General features: G+C 44.9%; 1 protein-coding gene across 3 annotated transcripts; it reads right to left on the reverse strand.

Annotated features, from left to right (window-relative positions):
• Nucleotides 1-681: 681 nt before the first annotated feature.
• Nucleotides 682-15,570, reverse strand: def8 (differentially expressed in FDCP 8 homolog). Of its 3 annotated transcripts, none has more exons than XM_030377243.1 (12): nt 15,379-15,570; nt 14,005-14,127; nt 11,630-11,727; nt 11,084-11,233; nt 9,696-9,837; nt 9,191-9,355; nt 7,179-7,306; nt 6,265-6,378; nt 5,454-5,534; nt 3,739-3,879; nt 3,091-3,200; nt 682-2,058 (listed from the first exon to the last, which is right to left on the reverse strand). In XM_030377243.1, exons 2-12 carry the CDS (start codon nt 14,111-14,113, stop codon nt 1,974-1,976), a joined length of 1,323 nt encoding a protein of 440 aa, XP_030233103.1. In that variant the 5' UTR covers nt 14,114-14,127; nt 15,379-15,570; the 3' UTR covers nt 682-1,973. The 3 variants fall into 3 exon arrangements, with proteins under 3 accessions (XP_030233103.1, XP_030233102.1, XP_030233104.1); XM_030377242.1 differs by having other exon boundaries at nt 682-2,023; nt 15,379-15,569; XM_030377244.1 differs by lacking the exons at nt 14,005-14,127; nt 15,379-15,570 and adding an exon at nt 13,115-13,159 and having other exon boundaries at nt 682-2,023.
• Nucleotides 15,571-15,831: the final 261 nt, after the last annotated feature.

Genomic DNA, 15,831 nt, shown 5'->3' on the forward strand with positions numbered 1-15,831 from the left:
TATACACTATTGCATATACAGATTCTTGATAGGCTAAGTTAACCCATCAAAATATTCTTTGATCAAATTAAAAATGTTTCAAAAGCCCAACCACAAAGAATCTGGCAGAAGCAATCAGGAAACACCACATTTAGGGGGACTCCTGCTCGCCACATCTCCATTTTAAGAACACGATGCATTAGCCCGGCGTGCATGCAGCACCCCTCTGTTTCTTTTTGAACTAAGGAAGTGTGAAATTGTCACGACATAATGAGTCAGGCTTCCTCTGGATTAGTGCAGGTTTATTACATCGGAGGCTTACGATAAATAAGCAGAGCTTGCCAAATTGATTGAACAACCTCCTAATCAAGCAACACAATAATGGCATTAGCTTCTCATACAGTTCAGTGATACGGCTTAATTAAATACGCCATAATGTGCTTGAAAGCAGTCGTATGCTTGAATTATATTGAGTTTTTTAAAGCGTACAGCATACCGTTTATTAATACAAATAACCCATCAAGATAAAGGACAAAGGTGGAAAAGGGGGCTTTTAATATTATTTCCTATGCCTATTCAATTAATTATGCATCCTTCCACTGCATACAAACCCAGACTACTGACTCATTGCCTTTTCATCTGCTGTGAGACGAGGTACCATTGACATCTGGAGGTCTCTTAAGTGAAGAATACAGTCAAAAGTGAAGATTCAATATTGTTTAATAGGATTTTATATACTTAGTTATAAAGTAAGTATATTTGACTTGAGGGCAAACTAGAAGTAGACATTGATTAGCTTGTAACTCAGCAATTAAACAATAAGAAATCTTAAACACAAACAGATATTTTGACAAAGTATACCCATCTAAGAATAATGAATAATTATTTTTCAACTTTATAGCCAACTATCAGGGTGAAACGCAATACATTACGCCAGCTTTGACACAAACACTGCCTCTCTCGAGGTGAGCATTTTATTCATGCACCACACATACAACTCCATCAACGCCTACAACGGTTATCAGAAGAAAGTACATGCTGGAAGATAAACAGTCAAAAAAAAGTATTTTTTATCATTTACACGCCCGTAAGAGTGGCGAAATGTGCTTTACTTGGGGGCCGCAACCCAGAACGCGATGGCTGCTGAACTGAGACTTTCAGAATACAATTGAAAAACAACATGACTTCTAGCCATCAAGCCGGAGTATGCAAACATGAATGAGGAGTACTGGTTTAATTTGTTACAAACTGCTCTGAGTTGGACTGCACTAAACATACATGACACTGTATAGAATATCACACACGTTTCACGTAAAAAGGCAACACAATGTATCCTGCTCTGTGGCCACTTGGCACGCACCTTTAGAGAATGAACGAGGAGGCGGCAAAAACAAAGAATATAAAATCAAAAATGTGGTGTTGTTGTTGTTTTGGCGATTAGTATGATGATTTACTTTTATTTAGAATTTAGAAATTCTTTAAAGCTGTGTGCTCATCTTAGAAGTATTTATCGCTTGCCGTTGGGACTATTGATTAAAGATTTGCGGTAAAAAGAAAAAACACAAAGAATTTATACAAAACTCCTGCGTTGACCATGACATGTTGACCTGTCTGCAGGCCACTTGTAGCCATTTTGTAAGTATACAAGGCTTGTACATAAGACACGTAGGCAAATACACACAAAAACACAGTGTGTACACCAGTCTCAGACCAGGAATTAAAAAACAAAAAAGAAAAAACAAATTTTAAAAATATGTTCCCAGTGCACTCCACTGAAACGCCAACACCAGAAACATCTGCGCAAAAACTATGTGGACAAAACAAGCTCGGCCTAACACCTCAGTCCTGACAAGGGGGTAGTTGTAGTAGTAGTAGTAATACTCCAGCGCCAATCAAAGTGCAATGTTCACCAATGGTCACAGTAACATCTGGCCCACGCCTTCTTCATGTGAACACGTCCTTCACATCTGGAGGGTCGTCCTGCTTGCGCTCGCTCATTCTCGCACATCGCGGGCACGTGGTGGAGTTGTCATAGTAACAATCTCTGCACGAGACATGTGGAGACACACCTTCATGTCACTGCACACACATATTGACTTGTAACCTTGTATCATTAAGTTCCTTAAAGGTGACATATTATACCACCAGGTGTGATTAGCCATTACAAGCCGTTTTTGAAAATCTGCCTCTTCTGACATCACAAGTGGGGTGTCCGCCTAGATGTATGGATGGATAGCTAAGCAACATTATCTTGATTCCGCTGGGTATGCTGGTAGACTGATCTATCCAGCACACATCTAGGTGGACACGCCAACTTGAGAATTGAGGAAGAACTTGGAAGAACTTGAGGAAGATTTTCAAAACGGCTTGTAACGGCTAATCACTCACACACTGGTGGTATAATATGTCACCTTTAATGGTATGAATCTGAAATGACAGTCATTTCAGATTCATACCATTAAAGTGGACCTATTTTAGAACAATGATTCAGAAATATTTAGTGGAACCATGTAGGTCAAGCATCAGTAGTGTGATATCTAGCACTGAAATGAGGCCTGAAACTAGGCTGTGTTCAGTGGGTGTTCCCTTCCAGACGCTCTCTCCTTGCTGATTGGCCTTGAATCGATTCGACGTGCAGTGCAAAGTGTTGACACCATTGGTCTTGATAATTATAAAGCTAGAAAACACTTGGATGAGGAGAAGCATTAGCTACATCATTACTGGCTTGATTCAAATCTGCCAAACCTTTCTTGCGGGACATTAAGGCGGGACTATGGAGTGACGCAGAATGTTTTTCAGATTTTCAGATTTGTACTATCTTATTTTTTTTATTTGTACCATATATATATATATATATATACTGTATGTATATATGGTACAAATAAAACTTGAATCTATCTGGAAAACCCCCGAGATCTCAGAAATGTTTGTACATTATTTCCCCTGGGGCATGTTGCTCAAGAATGCCTACAGGTAGGTTGTGGACGTTGGGAATCGAACCGAGTACCTTCCGCCTGGAAGTCCAACACCCTTAGTGGCCCCTCCCTGTGTACAACATGGATGTGTGTTGTGGTGTCACACTGTGAGTGATGGGAGTGTTGGGAGACTGACCTGTGGAATACTGCGGAGCAGTCGTGGCACACAGACGTGTGGCTGTCGAAGGGGTACAGGATGTCTCCCTCCTTACACAGCTCACACACAAAGCCTTTGGCCTGACAGCGCTACACACACACACACACACACACACACACACACACACACACACACACACACACACACACACACACACACACACACACACACACACACACACACACACACACACACACACACACACACACACACACACACACACTTAAGTTTACATTGGACACAACTTGAATTCCAGCAGGATGTCTAGATGAGACGTTTTCATTGTATACATTTGAACATCCATCTAAATTAGTAGCCATGATGCAAATCTTAGCAAGAAAAAGGTTGTATCTGTTGCACTTATAAGATATATACAATAACATACAGTCAATAGTCATTTATAAACTTTGAGTAAATGATGAACAAATCATTAACAAAACATTCAAGCAATTATACAATAAATGTTCTTGAATTTCATAATCAACGATGCTTCAATTCGAGGACGTGACCTCAACTGTAACCCAAACCCTGCCTCCCTCTCTCCCTGGAGGAGAGCCTCATCACAACCACGCATCACCCAGACACACAGGGCCGCGGCGGGCCTTGGGGGGGGAGCCGACTCCTCACCTCACAGTCCAGTTTGATGTGCTTGGCGAAGGTGGTGTGGATCTCCGTGAGGGAGCAGCTCAGCCGGCCGCTGGCCACCTCGATCAGGTCCAGCAGGGAGTACATGTCGTCGTTCTCCACAAAGTGCTGCCGCTCGTGGAGCTGTGACGCCACGGGGAACGGGAAGGCGTTGGTCAGAGAGTCGGCAAGGGTGACCCCAGGCAAAAGGCTAAGCAGGGATCCGCAGTCTGGCTTCCACAATAGCCTTCAGCTGCAGCCCCGGAGCCCGGGCCTGTGGGGTGGCAGGTCCACTCTTTTGTAACCGTCGTCCCCTCGCTGCCCCCGTCGACCTACCACACCACAGGCCCCTTGCCACAACACACTGGCTCCGGGGATGGAGCTGGATGCTACTCTGCATCCAGGCGTCACCATGGGAGAGCCATAACCCCACCTGCTAGTTTGGCACATGTAGCTACGCTTTGGGTGGAGTAGTACTGTATTTGTCAGACATAAAGCTACGGCTTGCATCGCAATTTGACTAACCAAAAGGGTCGCTGCAGCTTATGTTCCAAAACGGCTTATAAGTCGATTTTTGCAAACACAAAGACTTCAAAGAAAAAGAAAAAACCGGTGCCGCTTTTTAGTGTTTTGTGTTCGAGTGATAAGACGTCCTAATGCCGTCACAATGCTAAGCCCATACACTGATTCACATTAGATGTCTGCGGGTCAAAGATTCCTCTGTGAAAATCACTTCATAACCGACTAGAAAACAAGGAAGGCTGTTTGTCACAATGTGCTCTCAGTCTGTGAAGTCAATGACTGTGTCTCAATAAAAGGTGGCTTGTTTTCTAATTCTGGCCAAAAGTTCTGGGTTTTCCCGAGGCTTTAATCGGCTTTACCTCGGATAATCACAGACGCTTACTAAACCATCAGTTGACCGGCAACGAGGCGCGGTCGCGGCCCCAAGGGACATGGTCATATTAGAACAATTACTAAGGGTTTCATGCCAGTACTGGGCGGTACTTGTACTTGTTTGGGTTGTGGGTAAGATGTGTAATAAGATACGGCTAAAGGCTTAGTTATGGTTCCACGTCAACGCAACCTAAGGACCACCCAGCAGTTTAACGCAGTAGTGAACCTGTTTTGGTTCTGCGTCCGGTTTTAGTGAGCGCACCAAAATCAGCCCTTGCTACTGGGTCTCCGGGACGAAAGGTTCTATTTTTTGGAGGCGCACGTCAGGCCCTTGCGGTGGACGCAAGGAGGGTCCGCAAGGACGTGACGGGTCCGTAAAGTTTAAACCCCCTTGTGTTGCGTTGACATGGAACCATTAAATAAGTCTTAAGCCTTCATACTATGGAGCGGGTATATTGAAACATAAAACCCAATTATATAGTTGCTGCGGCTTAAAAAAACAACACAGTGCGCTAAATGACTGAATGGTAATAGTATACTGCATTATGTGCTGATGTTTCACACTATAGCTACAAACCGGTACATGAATCAGAGTTAATGAGATCACATGATAAACAAAGGACTGTTCCTCAGTTAAGGTACTTAGCATGCAGACAAAAAAACGATACTTATAATTAGAACAAAATGTCCACCAAGCCAACGAGGGGAACGTGCTCACTGCACAGCCAACAGAGCTTGTGTTTCAGACACAGTTCATGGCGCTGTTACTTTGATCGAATAAAGCGTGTGTACATCCCAGTGGGACACGGGGGTCCCCTGCTCACCTGAAACAGCAGGCGGGCCTCCATGGCTTCCTTACAGGTGATGAAGTAAGGTTTCATCAGCAGAACGTCCTGGCGAAGCTTCTGCAAGGTGCAACAGCGGAACAAAGGTGAGCCATCGAGCCAGAAAATACCTACGAATCAACTATTAAAGCCTTCATACCTGTGAATGCCAACTATCTGAAGTGTCAGTTGTTATTCTTTAGCAAATATTACATTATATTAAGTATGTATTGTATATTAATAGATATGGGCTCTTTATAATGAAAAGTGTTCAAATGTTTTATTTTGAATGCTTTGTAGCTCAAGCTTTGTGGCTTGTTTCTAAAAGTGTAGCCCAAAGTCTAGCTCCACTGCACCGGTCATCGTTTCTATGATTGTACGTTGGTTATTTAATCAAATACTATGATTCGTACTATTGTAACATTGATATCAATGTTTGTTATTCAACAGTAAGATCTAGATATTAGTCCTGTCCTACAAAAAGGACATAAAAACAAAACAGGTTGATAAAATGGGATGTGAAAAAGCAGAAGCATTCGTCTTCTCTGGGCAGCGTGAAACAAGTCACTACAACAACGACAAAGCAGTCCCAGCTCTGAAACATATCACTCTGACAAGTGTACACTGTTCCGGGCTTCTAAATGGCTGCCAAGCAATTTCAGTAAAAGCCATGTCAAAATATACGATAAATTACAGCATTAAAAACCTCACTTTATAACCGGACGGGAAACAAATGCTTAAACAAAGCCCCGTAGCTCCATTGGCACACCCTCTTCGCCGTGCGGAGAGGGTGATGACATGGCCCACCCACCCTGATCTCCACCAGCTCCTCCACGAAGTTGAAGAGCAGCGGGTTGATCTCCTTCAGCTTCAGCACCGGCCGCGACATCATCAGAGCCAGGTAACGCATGGAGGAGCGACACACCTGGCGACACACACACACACACACACACACACACACACACACACACACACACACACACACACACACACACACACACACACACACACACACACCATTTGTATCTTCCTCCAGGAAATGTGAAGGCAACGTCACACAGTGTTAAAAGGCTATTGTGAAAGGACATGTTTAGAGGTCCCTGCTGGTAAATAGTATGTTCCAGCACTCGAGGTAGGACCCTAGTTTATTTATAGATTTGAATACTAACCGCAGCCACCTCTATTGCAGGAACATACTAATCCTGTCGGGCCCGTCTCAAAAGATGGGAGGCCGGGGTGACAAAGTGACTTCACGTTCCCTGTACTTCCCCAATAGCTCCACACACACACAGATACATTTGTTGTAGTTTCTGGCTGATCCAGCGAGCACTGTCATTAATCGGGGAAGAGGTTACTTGGGTCCTTATCATATCATCGGCCCCGGCGGTGCTTTTGAGAAAGGTCGTCTGCATATCTTGTTTATCCACAGCCACACCCGTCTGTCTGGAAGGAGATAACATTCCTCTTCCTCTTTTTTTTAGAATCGCGATTTGAAGAGCGATTCAAAACGAACACGCATGCTTTGACAGGCCCAGTGTGAGAAGCCAGTGTGACTCTAACCCTAACCCAGTGTGACAGACCAGTGTCACAGGCCCAGTGTCACAGGCCCAATGTCACAGGCCCAGTGTCACAGGCCCAGTGTCACAGGCCCAGTCTGACAACCAAGTTTGACAGGCCCAGTGTCACAGGCCCAGTATGACAGGCCCAGTGTGTCAGCCCGGGTACCTTGCGTGGTTCAAATTCCCAGTTGTGAATGACCCGGGCAGGGACGATGGCAGTGTCGTTCCAGTGGCACGTGCTGCAGTAGTACTGGCCTGTGTAGTCACACTGGCGTGCCTCACTCGGAACGCCCCCTACAGGACAGGACGGGACAGGACATGAAACCAAACATGATGACAGCGTACTACATCGCTGCTTTGAGGTAACCCTAAAAATATCTGATAACTAAAATGTACTATATGGAGCAGCAAACACAGCTGTTTACACACCAAACCGGAGTTTGAGCGGATATGCCAAAAATCTTTTTAATCCAAAAATCACTACGCTACTTAATAAGGCCTTCAAAAATAGAGCTGCAAAAGAGCTGCTGAAAAATTGGGCTTTATGTTACAAAATACTCAAATAAGCCCCTCCGTAGTATAAGTGGTATCTTATCACACATATTCGCCCAATGCTGGCGTTACATAGTCTTTCCATGTTCCTTGTGGCGTTCCGTGTTGCCGGTCACCTGATGGTTGAGGAAGCGCTCGTGATTAATTGGAGGTAACGCATTTTAAGGCTCCAGTAAAACCCTGAACTTTTTGCCAGATTAAGAAAACAAGGCATCTTTTATTTTGCAAGCGATTCTTTCAGACGCATTTAGAGGCTTTAGATAATCGTTAATGGACTGAGAGCATATTGTGTCTTCCTTGTTTTTGACTTGGTTATGAAATGATGACAATGTTTATTTCTAGACTACGTTTTCTTTTACTCGCTAAACTCGACGGTAAATGAGCATATGGGCATTACCTCACGACGGCATTAGTAACTTCAAGATTTATCAATCGGATGCAAATCAATGAAAACTGCAGTTTCTTTTCTTCTTTATCTTTGCAAAATCGACCTATAAGCATCTGCAGTTTTAGTTCGTAATATCGGGATACAGGCAGCGGCTTTACTTCCGAAAAATCATTTTTAACGTAACGCTACTCGATAATGGAAAAAATTATGATCACGATTATTTTGGTCAAAATTGAAATCAAGATTATTCAAATGACTATTTGGAGTTGGAAAATGTATTTATTCAGCATTTCTTTCCAAAAAAACACTTGATTCATCGCACAGCCCTAATATAACATCTATATAATCGATCTGATTGTATGCGATACATGACATTTGAACATGAAAAGCCATCAGTGTGTTATGTACGCACTCAGGGAGACGGCGTGGGTTCTGTCAGTCTGTACTGTGTTCTGTCTGTCTGTACGCCCTCAGGGAGACGGCGTGTGTTCTGTCAGTTTGTACTGTGTTCTGTCTGTCTGTACTCACTCTGGGAGACGGCGTGGGTTCTGTCAGTCTGTACTGTGTTCTGTCTGTCTGTACGCCCTCAGGGAGACGGCGTGTGTTCTGTCAGTTTGTACTGTGTTCTGTCTGTCTGTACTCACTCAGGGAGACGGCGTGCGTTCTGTCTGTCTGTACTGCGTTCTGTCTGTCTGTACTGCGTTCCGTCTGTCTGTACTGCGTTCCGTCTGTCTGTACTGCGTTCCGTCTGTCTGTACTGCGTGCTGTCGGTCTGTACTGCGTGCTGCCGGTCTGTACTGCGTGCTGTCGGTCTGTACTGCGTGCTGTCGGTCTGTACTGCGTGCTGTCTGTCTGTACTGCGTGCTGTCTGTCTGTACTGCGTGCTGTCTGTCTGTACTGCGTTCCGTCTGTACTGCGTTCCGTCTGTCTGTACTGCGTGCCGTCGGTCTGTACTGCGTGCCGCCGGTCTGTACTGCGTGCTGCCGGTCTGTACTGCGTGCCGCCGGTCTGTACTGCGTGCCGTCGGTCTGTACTGCGTGCCGTCGGTCTGTACTGCGTGCTGTCGGTCTGTACTGCGTGCTGTCTGTCTGTACTGCGTGCTGTCTGTCTGTACTGCGTGGTGTCTGTCTTAACTACATGCTGTCAGTCTGTACTGCGTGGTGTCTGTCTGTACTGCGTGGTGTCTGTCTGTACTACATGCTGTCAGTCTGTACTGCGCGCTCTCTGTCTGTACTTACTCAGGGATACGGGCGTCCGGCACTCGGCACAGCGGTAGTCCTGCCGGTCCAGGCCGATCTCCGGGCAGATGCTGAGCTGGTATTCCGACTGGTGGCTGACCTTTGACCTCACGCAGGGCTTGTTGATCAGGTTCATGCACTTGCTGTGACAACGGTAGTAACAACCTGAGAAGGAACCCACACAAAGAACGGATTTGACGTCACTCGTGGTTTTTAATAGCCCGGCATCGCACACAGGTGCACTCCGGTCCACCGCTACACTACACTCAGAGTTACTGTTAGTTACTCACTTAGTTAACGAGAACCCATTAAATAAACTCGACACGTTTCAGAAATATATTGACTTATCAGGGAATATTTCAATACTTCTTAAGGAAAATCCACGACGAAGCATTAAAGTAAGCATTGACACATTACAACTACGATCAGTATAATTGCTACCTAGAGTCTTCATCCTCATTTCCCGACTTCCCATAATAACCAGTGAGGTGTGCCAGGGGCTCACCTGTGCAGGTGTACCAGGTCTGGATGAGGCCCCATATGATGGCGCTGCACTTGTCGCAGGTCTGCTTCACGCTCTTGCTCTTCTCCTTGGAGAAGCGGTGCTCCAGCAGCACCCGGAGGTTAGGCTCCTCCTCCTCTGGCTCCTAGAGAGGGCCAGGCCACCGCCCACACAAGTCAGACACGCGGGAGACTAGCCTGGAGACCGCCCGGATCACGCCACCCCACACATGTTTCTTTGGCTACGCGGTTCAGTCTGGACCGCTGGCTGGAGCCGATGTCAGTGGGCGGGAGTACTTGCATTGACAGACAAGCCCCTTAGCCAATCAGCGTAAGATTACAGGTCAGAAGAAGAGCCAAAAGGTATTTTCCACAGAGAAACTCTGCTTGTGCTGCTCTTGATTCTGTTTAATAAATAATAGCTTGGTTTACTCTACTAAAGGTTTTGTTTCGGGAGCCGCCGTTACTGTTTTGTCAGATCAACTACGATGCTGTCCCTGATTGTCCCAGTTAAGTCATCAACTACCACTCAGTCCTTGCTTGGCCCCGATTACATTGTTATTTCAGGAAATAGATGAGTGTCTCGAGAACCATAGTGGTTCGTGGGGCAGAACAGAATGTGATGTCACGTGATCAGATGGTCTCCTGTCATTCCTAAGACACCCATTGGCCAGAACCAAAAAGTATAGTCCCAGTTTCAAAGATGATGCCTTCGTACATGCAGCATTTTGTCATTATTCTGTATCCGTTTTCTTTGAACTTTGGAGGCAATAAGATCACGTTCTTTAACTTTGGCCTTGGGCAGTTTGACTATTTCACGTGATATCTGTGTATGGTTAAACTGTTAACAAGTTCCATGAAGAGATTTGGGATGAAGGAACAAATAACGGCCAAAGAAGGACTATCAAGACCAGTGATCAATTTAGTGTACTCGCATTATTACAGTGAGCTTCAGAACCAAGAACAAACCCTTGTTTCGTTCATTTAGACCACATAGGATGATGGGCTCATATAACAGGCTTTTTGAACGTTTCCCCAGGGCCTGCAGGTGGAGCCGACATTTGCCTGGTCCGACAAATGCATAAATAACATTGCTTTGAAGCATAGCCAAGAGCTATTAAAAGGCTCCTAGACTCAACATCTCACTAGCAAAGTGGATCCGATAGCACTAAACTCGATTTCCCCCAGCAATAAAAATGTGCTTCAAAAAATAAATGTTTAAACCCTGCTCTACCTACATATCATTTCTTGATTCACAGCTTCTCCTATTCGGTTACTCTTTAACCGAGGAGCTGCGAGTTCCCCCAGGTGGGGGGCGTGTGAGGAACAAGAGGTTCCTCACATGGGCATCACAGCTCAGTCACCCGTACTACTCCTCCTTCTCCTCCGCACCTTGAGCTCCTGAAGCTTGAGCCGCAGGTGGATGAGCTTGACCACCGTGTCCTTCTGTCGCTCGGAGTGCTCGGGCAGCTCCAGGATCAGCCGCTTGCACTCCTCGATGGCCTGCTCTAGGTGCTCCACGTCGCAGGCCACCAAGGAACCCTGGGAACAGGGTGGGGGGGGGGGGGGGGGGGTCAGCTGGTCACACACGCAGTTAGACTGGGTACCCCCAGCCCATTCTGCCGGCGATTTGAATTCGCCCTGTAGAAGGGTCTGCAGAGGTGCAATACATTTCTTTCCGCCTCCGATACGCTTTTGCGGAAGCCAATCACCAAGCTGGCTTTTCCCCTTGGCACTCCTTTGGCTGGTTCATTACGGCAAGCAGCCAATTTGCATACAGAGTCGTTTGTACAAGACCAATGACAACAGCCTCCCCACACCAACCTGCAATCGACGATTGAGCTTGGTCTGGCAACAGCCAGGCTCACACGCAGTCACTCAAGCACCGCTTTATACGTTCACCGCGCTCAGTAGAGGACAATGAACGGCACTGCTTACCACGGGCCTGGAGAAGTGGTCCTCGGCTAAGCCCAGGTCCATGGCGCGCTCCGAGCCGTGCGTCCGAGCCTCAGAGCAGTACAGCTCCGACTTGGCCTCTGAAAGTGGAGCAGAACGCAAGCCTCACGCACCGCTCTCAGGAGGCACAACTGGGGAGAGCGGTCGGCCGGGCAAAGTGTAACTCCTGCCACGTGACTGCGGTTGCTCAAGAGTGGACTGCGACAAATCACAGAGGAGGTTGGAGAGGAAGGCCACTAATTACATAAGGCTGTTGGGGGAGGGATTAGAGGTGCTTAATGCACACCCATAAGGAAGGACGACCCACAGGTTCCTCTCTGTGCTTTGTTTTCCGACTGCATTACCGGTAGGATCTGCTGCTAGGCAAGGCAAGGCAACTTTATTTATATAGCAGTTTTCATACACAAGGCAGACTCAAAGTGCTTCCCATATAAACATTGTCATACAATAAAATAATAGATAAGTAAAAGAAAACGCATGCAAAGAAATGGGTCAAATAGAAAGTTAAAAAGGCATTTTAGTATTAAAATAGAAAATAAAGGCAAAGTTAAAAAAGCTTTTTAGAAAGTGCAATGTATTTAAGATTTAGCAGAAAGCTAAAGCAAACATAAAAGTCTTCAGTCTTGTTTTAAAGGTGCTCAGAGTTGCGGCAAGTCTTAAATCCTCTGGGAGTATATTCCAGCTATTTGTTGCATAGTAACTAAATCCTGCTTTCCCATGTTTTGTGTTTACTCTGGGGATAATGAACAGATTGGTCTCAGAGGATCTTAGTGGTCTAGAAGGCTTATGTAGTGGAAGCATATCAGTTAAATATTTTGGGCCTAAACCATGTAGGGATTTATAAGTTAGCAACATGATTTTAAAATCAATTCTCTGACCTACAGGAAGCCAATGTAACGATTTCAGAATTGGTGTAATATGTTCAATTTTTTTGGATTTTGTTAGAACTCTAGCAGCAGCATTCTGAACAAGCTGAAGATTCCTCTGAGTTTGTTTTCAGAGACCTGTAGTTTAAAATGATGTAGGACTACTTTCAGTTGTATGTAAACTATTTACCTTAAGATCTTTTCTGCCTTAATCTTAAACACATTATGTTTAAAATATTATCAGGAATACACAAAAAAGGCACCTCTCTCTCTCTTCTTAGACCTCTCCAAGAAAGATTGCTTGAACCAATCAGAGGAGAGAAGCCCTTATTGGTCAGTAATGAGTCGGGAGCAAAGCGGCAAAACAAAATCTGTTTCACACAGATAGGCACAGTCAAGCAGAACAGATAGCATCTCCGATAGCCAACAGATTCAATAGTGCTATTGAAAGTGCAATTTTAGATTTCCAACTGTATTGATTTCGCTCTATAATGCCATAAAGTGAATACTTCCGAGTCCACTACAAGCCAATCAAATAAAGAATAATAAAAGTATAAAAGTATCTTACTTTGAAAAGGTATACAATTGTGTGTCGCTATACCTGTATACAGCTCTACAGAAAACATGTCGAGAGATTACAGTTCCTCAGTGATACTCCAGCCGACTGACAAGTAGAGCGAGAGATTCAGACCTTTTCATCTCTTTCACTTCCCCCCCTCGCAACATTCCACTTCTGCCTCCAATTTGTTGCCACAAACACGAGTCAACAGATGATCGCTAGACATTAGCTCTAAGGTCGAATCCAAGTCTATATTTTTAGATCAGATCCACCATTTTAGCAATAAATATGCTGATGCACGGAAAGGGCAATTAACAATAATCACCAAATATATGGAGTATTCTCCATTCAGCTATTCAGCAATGTATATTGCAATGAGAAAATCTGGATTCATGGTATGAAAAGTGCTTGGACAAATTTAAATAATGTAACATCTATTTCACATCCCGTTTAGCATTTATCTCGCTAATTGTGTTGTGTTGAGAGATAGTCCGAGTTAACCCAGGGGGACTTCTTTCGATAAGTAGAACTACAATTTCAGAGCAGCACAAAGTAAAGCTGAAACCATGGTTGAAGCCATCTTAAATGGGTTAATCATGGTCTGACTTAATCGGGGCGCAACATCAGTTGAAACCATGGTTCAAACACAGGACAACTGGGTCCAATGACAATGTCAGGTTTTCACAGAAGAAAAGACAGGAAGAGCAGGATAGGATAATTAGGCTTATTTTATCTAAATTCCCCATTAAGATGCTTTTCATAAAAGCGGCTTCCAAATAGTGAAAGTAAAATGAACACTCAGAGTAAAAGTGGAGGCTTGCTTGATTTAAAGGGCATGATTCAGGCCCGGTTCACATGAAGGCGTAGGCAGTATTAAAGCTGGAGGGTGCTTCTCCCTGTGCTTCCCACTAGAGGGCGCTAACGAGTCTCACCCAGGCGTGGAGGTATCTTGCCGTCCTCGGCTCCATCCTCTTCCTCACCACGGTCAAAGGGGTTGAGGCGGGCTTGTCGAAAACTGGCGAGTTTCTCGTCATACGCCATCTCAATGACTACATCTTGAAGAGAAACACAGACAAACAGTTATAGATGTAGGGCTGCGACCGTTACTGTTGATCAATGGAGGTTATTATCAGGTTGTCGGCCACTAAAGGGCTCCCGCATCTATCCAGGAAACCCCTTCACAGACTGTATAGTTGGATGACAGTGGAATAACAGTTTTGTATAATGTAAGTCCTTGTTTGTAATGTCTGCAACACAAAATAAAACTATGATATTAAAGTATGATTACATTAGGTTATCCATTTGAGGTGTGTGTGCCCCATGACCCTGGTCTTCTCTCTGTTCCAGGATCCCTGTTCCATAGTGTGTGAAAGAATTCGCCACCTCTGCAGCCAGTGAAATGCCTCGCTCTGCACTTGTCTTGAACAGCTGACCCACTTATTTAGACAGGTTTATATATATGTCTGACTGTGCAGCGTTTGTGGTCAGTTTTAATGTACGGTTGCCCGGGCGCATGTCCAGGGGTTGGTTTGGTCCAAATCGTTATTAATAAGGTATCAACCTTAAGCAAGTTACTTCTTATATTTAAAGGTTAGCAGGGTTAGTTATTATCAACGCCATTGGAATTAGACTAATATCTATCTAGGTGTATTGATTAAGCTTGCTTTGATGGAAGACCATTTTCTTATCACTCTTTTGATTAAGCCTCTTGATGCTTTATGATCCAAATTGTTATTGGATTGGTTTAATTTAAATCAATCCCTTAACCCGTTGCTGGTATCTCCTAACTCGTTCAACAACCTCAATTAACCACCCAAGTGGGAATATTAGGTAATCATCAGGTCATATCTAACCTATAGATCAGGTCCAGATGTTGATAATCTAATACGCCAAGAGGTTTCCCTTCACGAGTCTCACCAACTAACAAATGTCCCACTATTGAATAACAGGACCCTGCCTTATCGATCCAGCAGGCTGCCTTATCGATCCAGCAGGCTTGAGTCTCGGCCATCGAACCACTGACCTCAACCAATCAGATCCCAGGGTTCTCCGGCGATGCTGGACTTTGTCATGCTAGTGCTACTAGCATTTAGCACCGAACATCACCAATTAATGCTTGCCATTGCATACCAATGTTACACTTAGATTTCCCCAAAAAATAACCGCATGATAGGCGGTAGAAAAATCAGAAGCGAGATAAAAACAGACAGCAGCTAACGCTAACTAGCCGGGGCTAGCCGTGGCTCTGTGTTGATAACGTTGGGAGCTAACGTGACCACTGGTTCACCACAGCAGTCCCATCTTACCGTAGGGTGGCTCTCACTCAGCACAAAGCATGTCGACGGTGTCCTTTCGGATATGTTTCCGTGTGGACTACACCAGTGTACCAACAGCGAGCACTGTCAAGACGGCGTTTTGTCATTTGACATCTGCAACATCACTATCTTCTCGACCACGGTTTGTTTTTCCTTCGGGAAAGAAGATGGCGAACCAGCGCCATCTGGTGGACATGAGGCGCAAGGAGAAATGGAGATGTGGACATGAGGCCGTACTTGATCACTTTAGCAAACAAATATGCATTGGTACTTATGTGCCACAATTCGGAATGAATAGTACTGCATAAAAGGCGTAAACCATATGCCTTTGGAGGAGGTGCGTGTGAGCATTTGGATGTGAGTGCAGATTTTCAAGTAGGCTATAGTTAGTGTGTTAGAAAAAGGACTATTTTGTGGAACAGGTTGAAACATTGGCACACAACG

Source organism: Gadus morhua, chromosome 14 (assembly GCF_902167405.1).
Source record: "Gadus morhua chromosome 14, gadMor3.0, whole genome shotgun sequence".
NCBI lineage: Eukaryota > Metazoa > Chordata > Actinopteri > Gadiformes > Gadidae > Gadus > Gadus morhua.

Coding starts and splice junctions, on each gene's coding strand:
- def8 (XM_030377242.1), bottom strand. CDS start 14,113: ATGGCGTATGACGAGAAACTCGCCAGTTTTCGACAAGCCCGCCTCAAC. Junction 9,356..9,695: donor GACCTGGTACACCTGCACAG/GTGAGCCCCTGG, acceptor GTTCCTTCTCAG/GTTGTTACTACCGTTGTCAC. Junction 2,024..3,090: donor TGCTCCGCAGTATTCCACAG/GTCAGTCTCCCA, acceptor TGTCTCGTGCAG/AGATTGTTACTATGACAACT.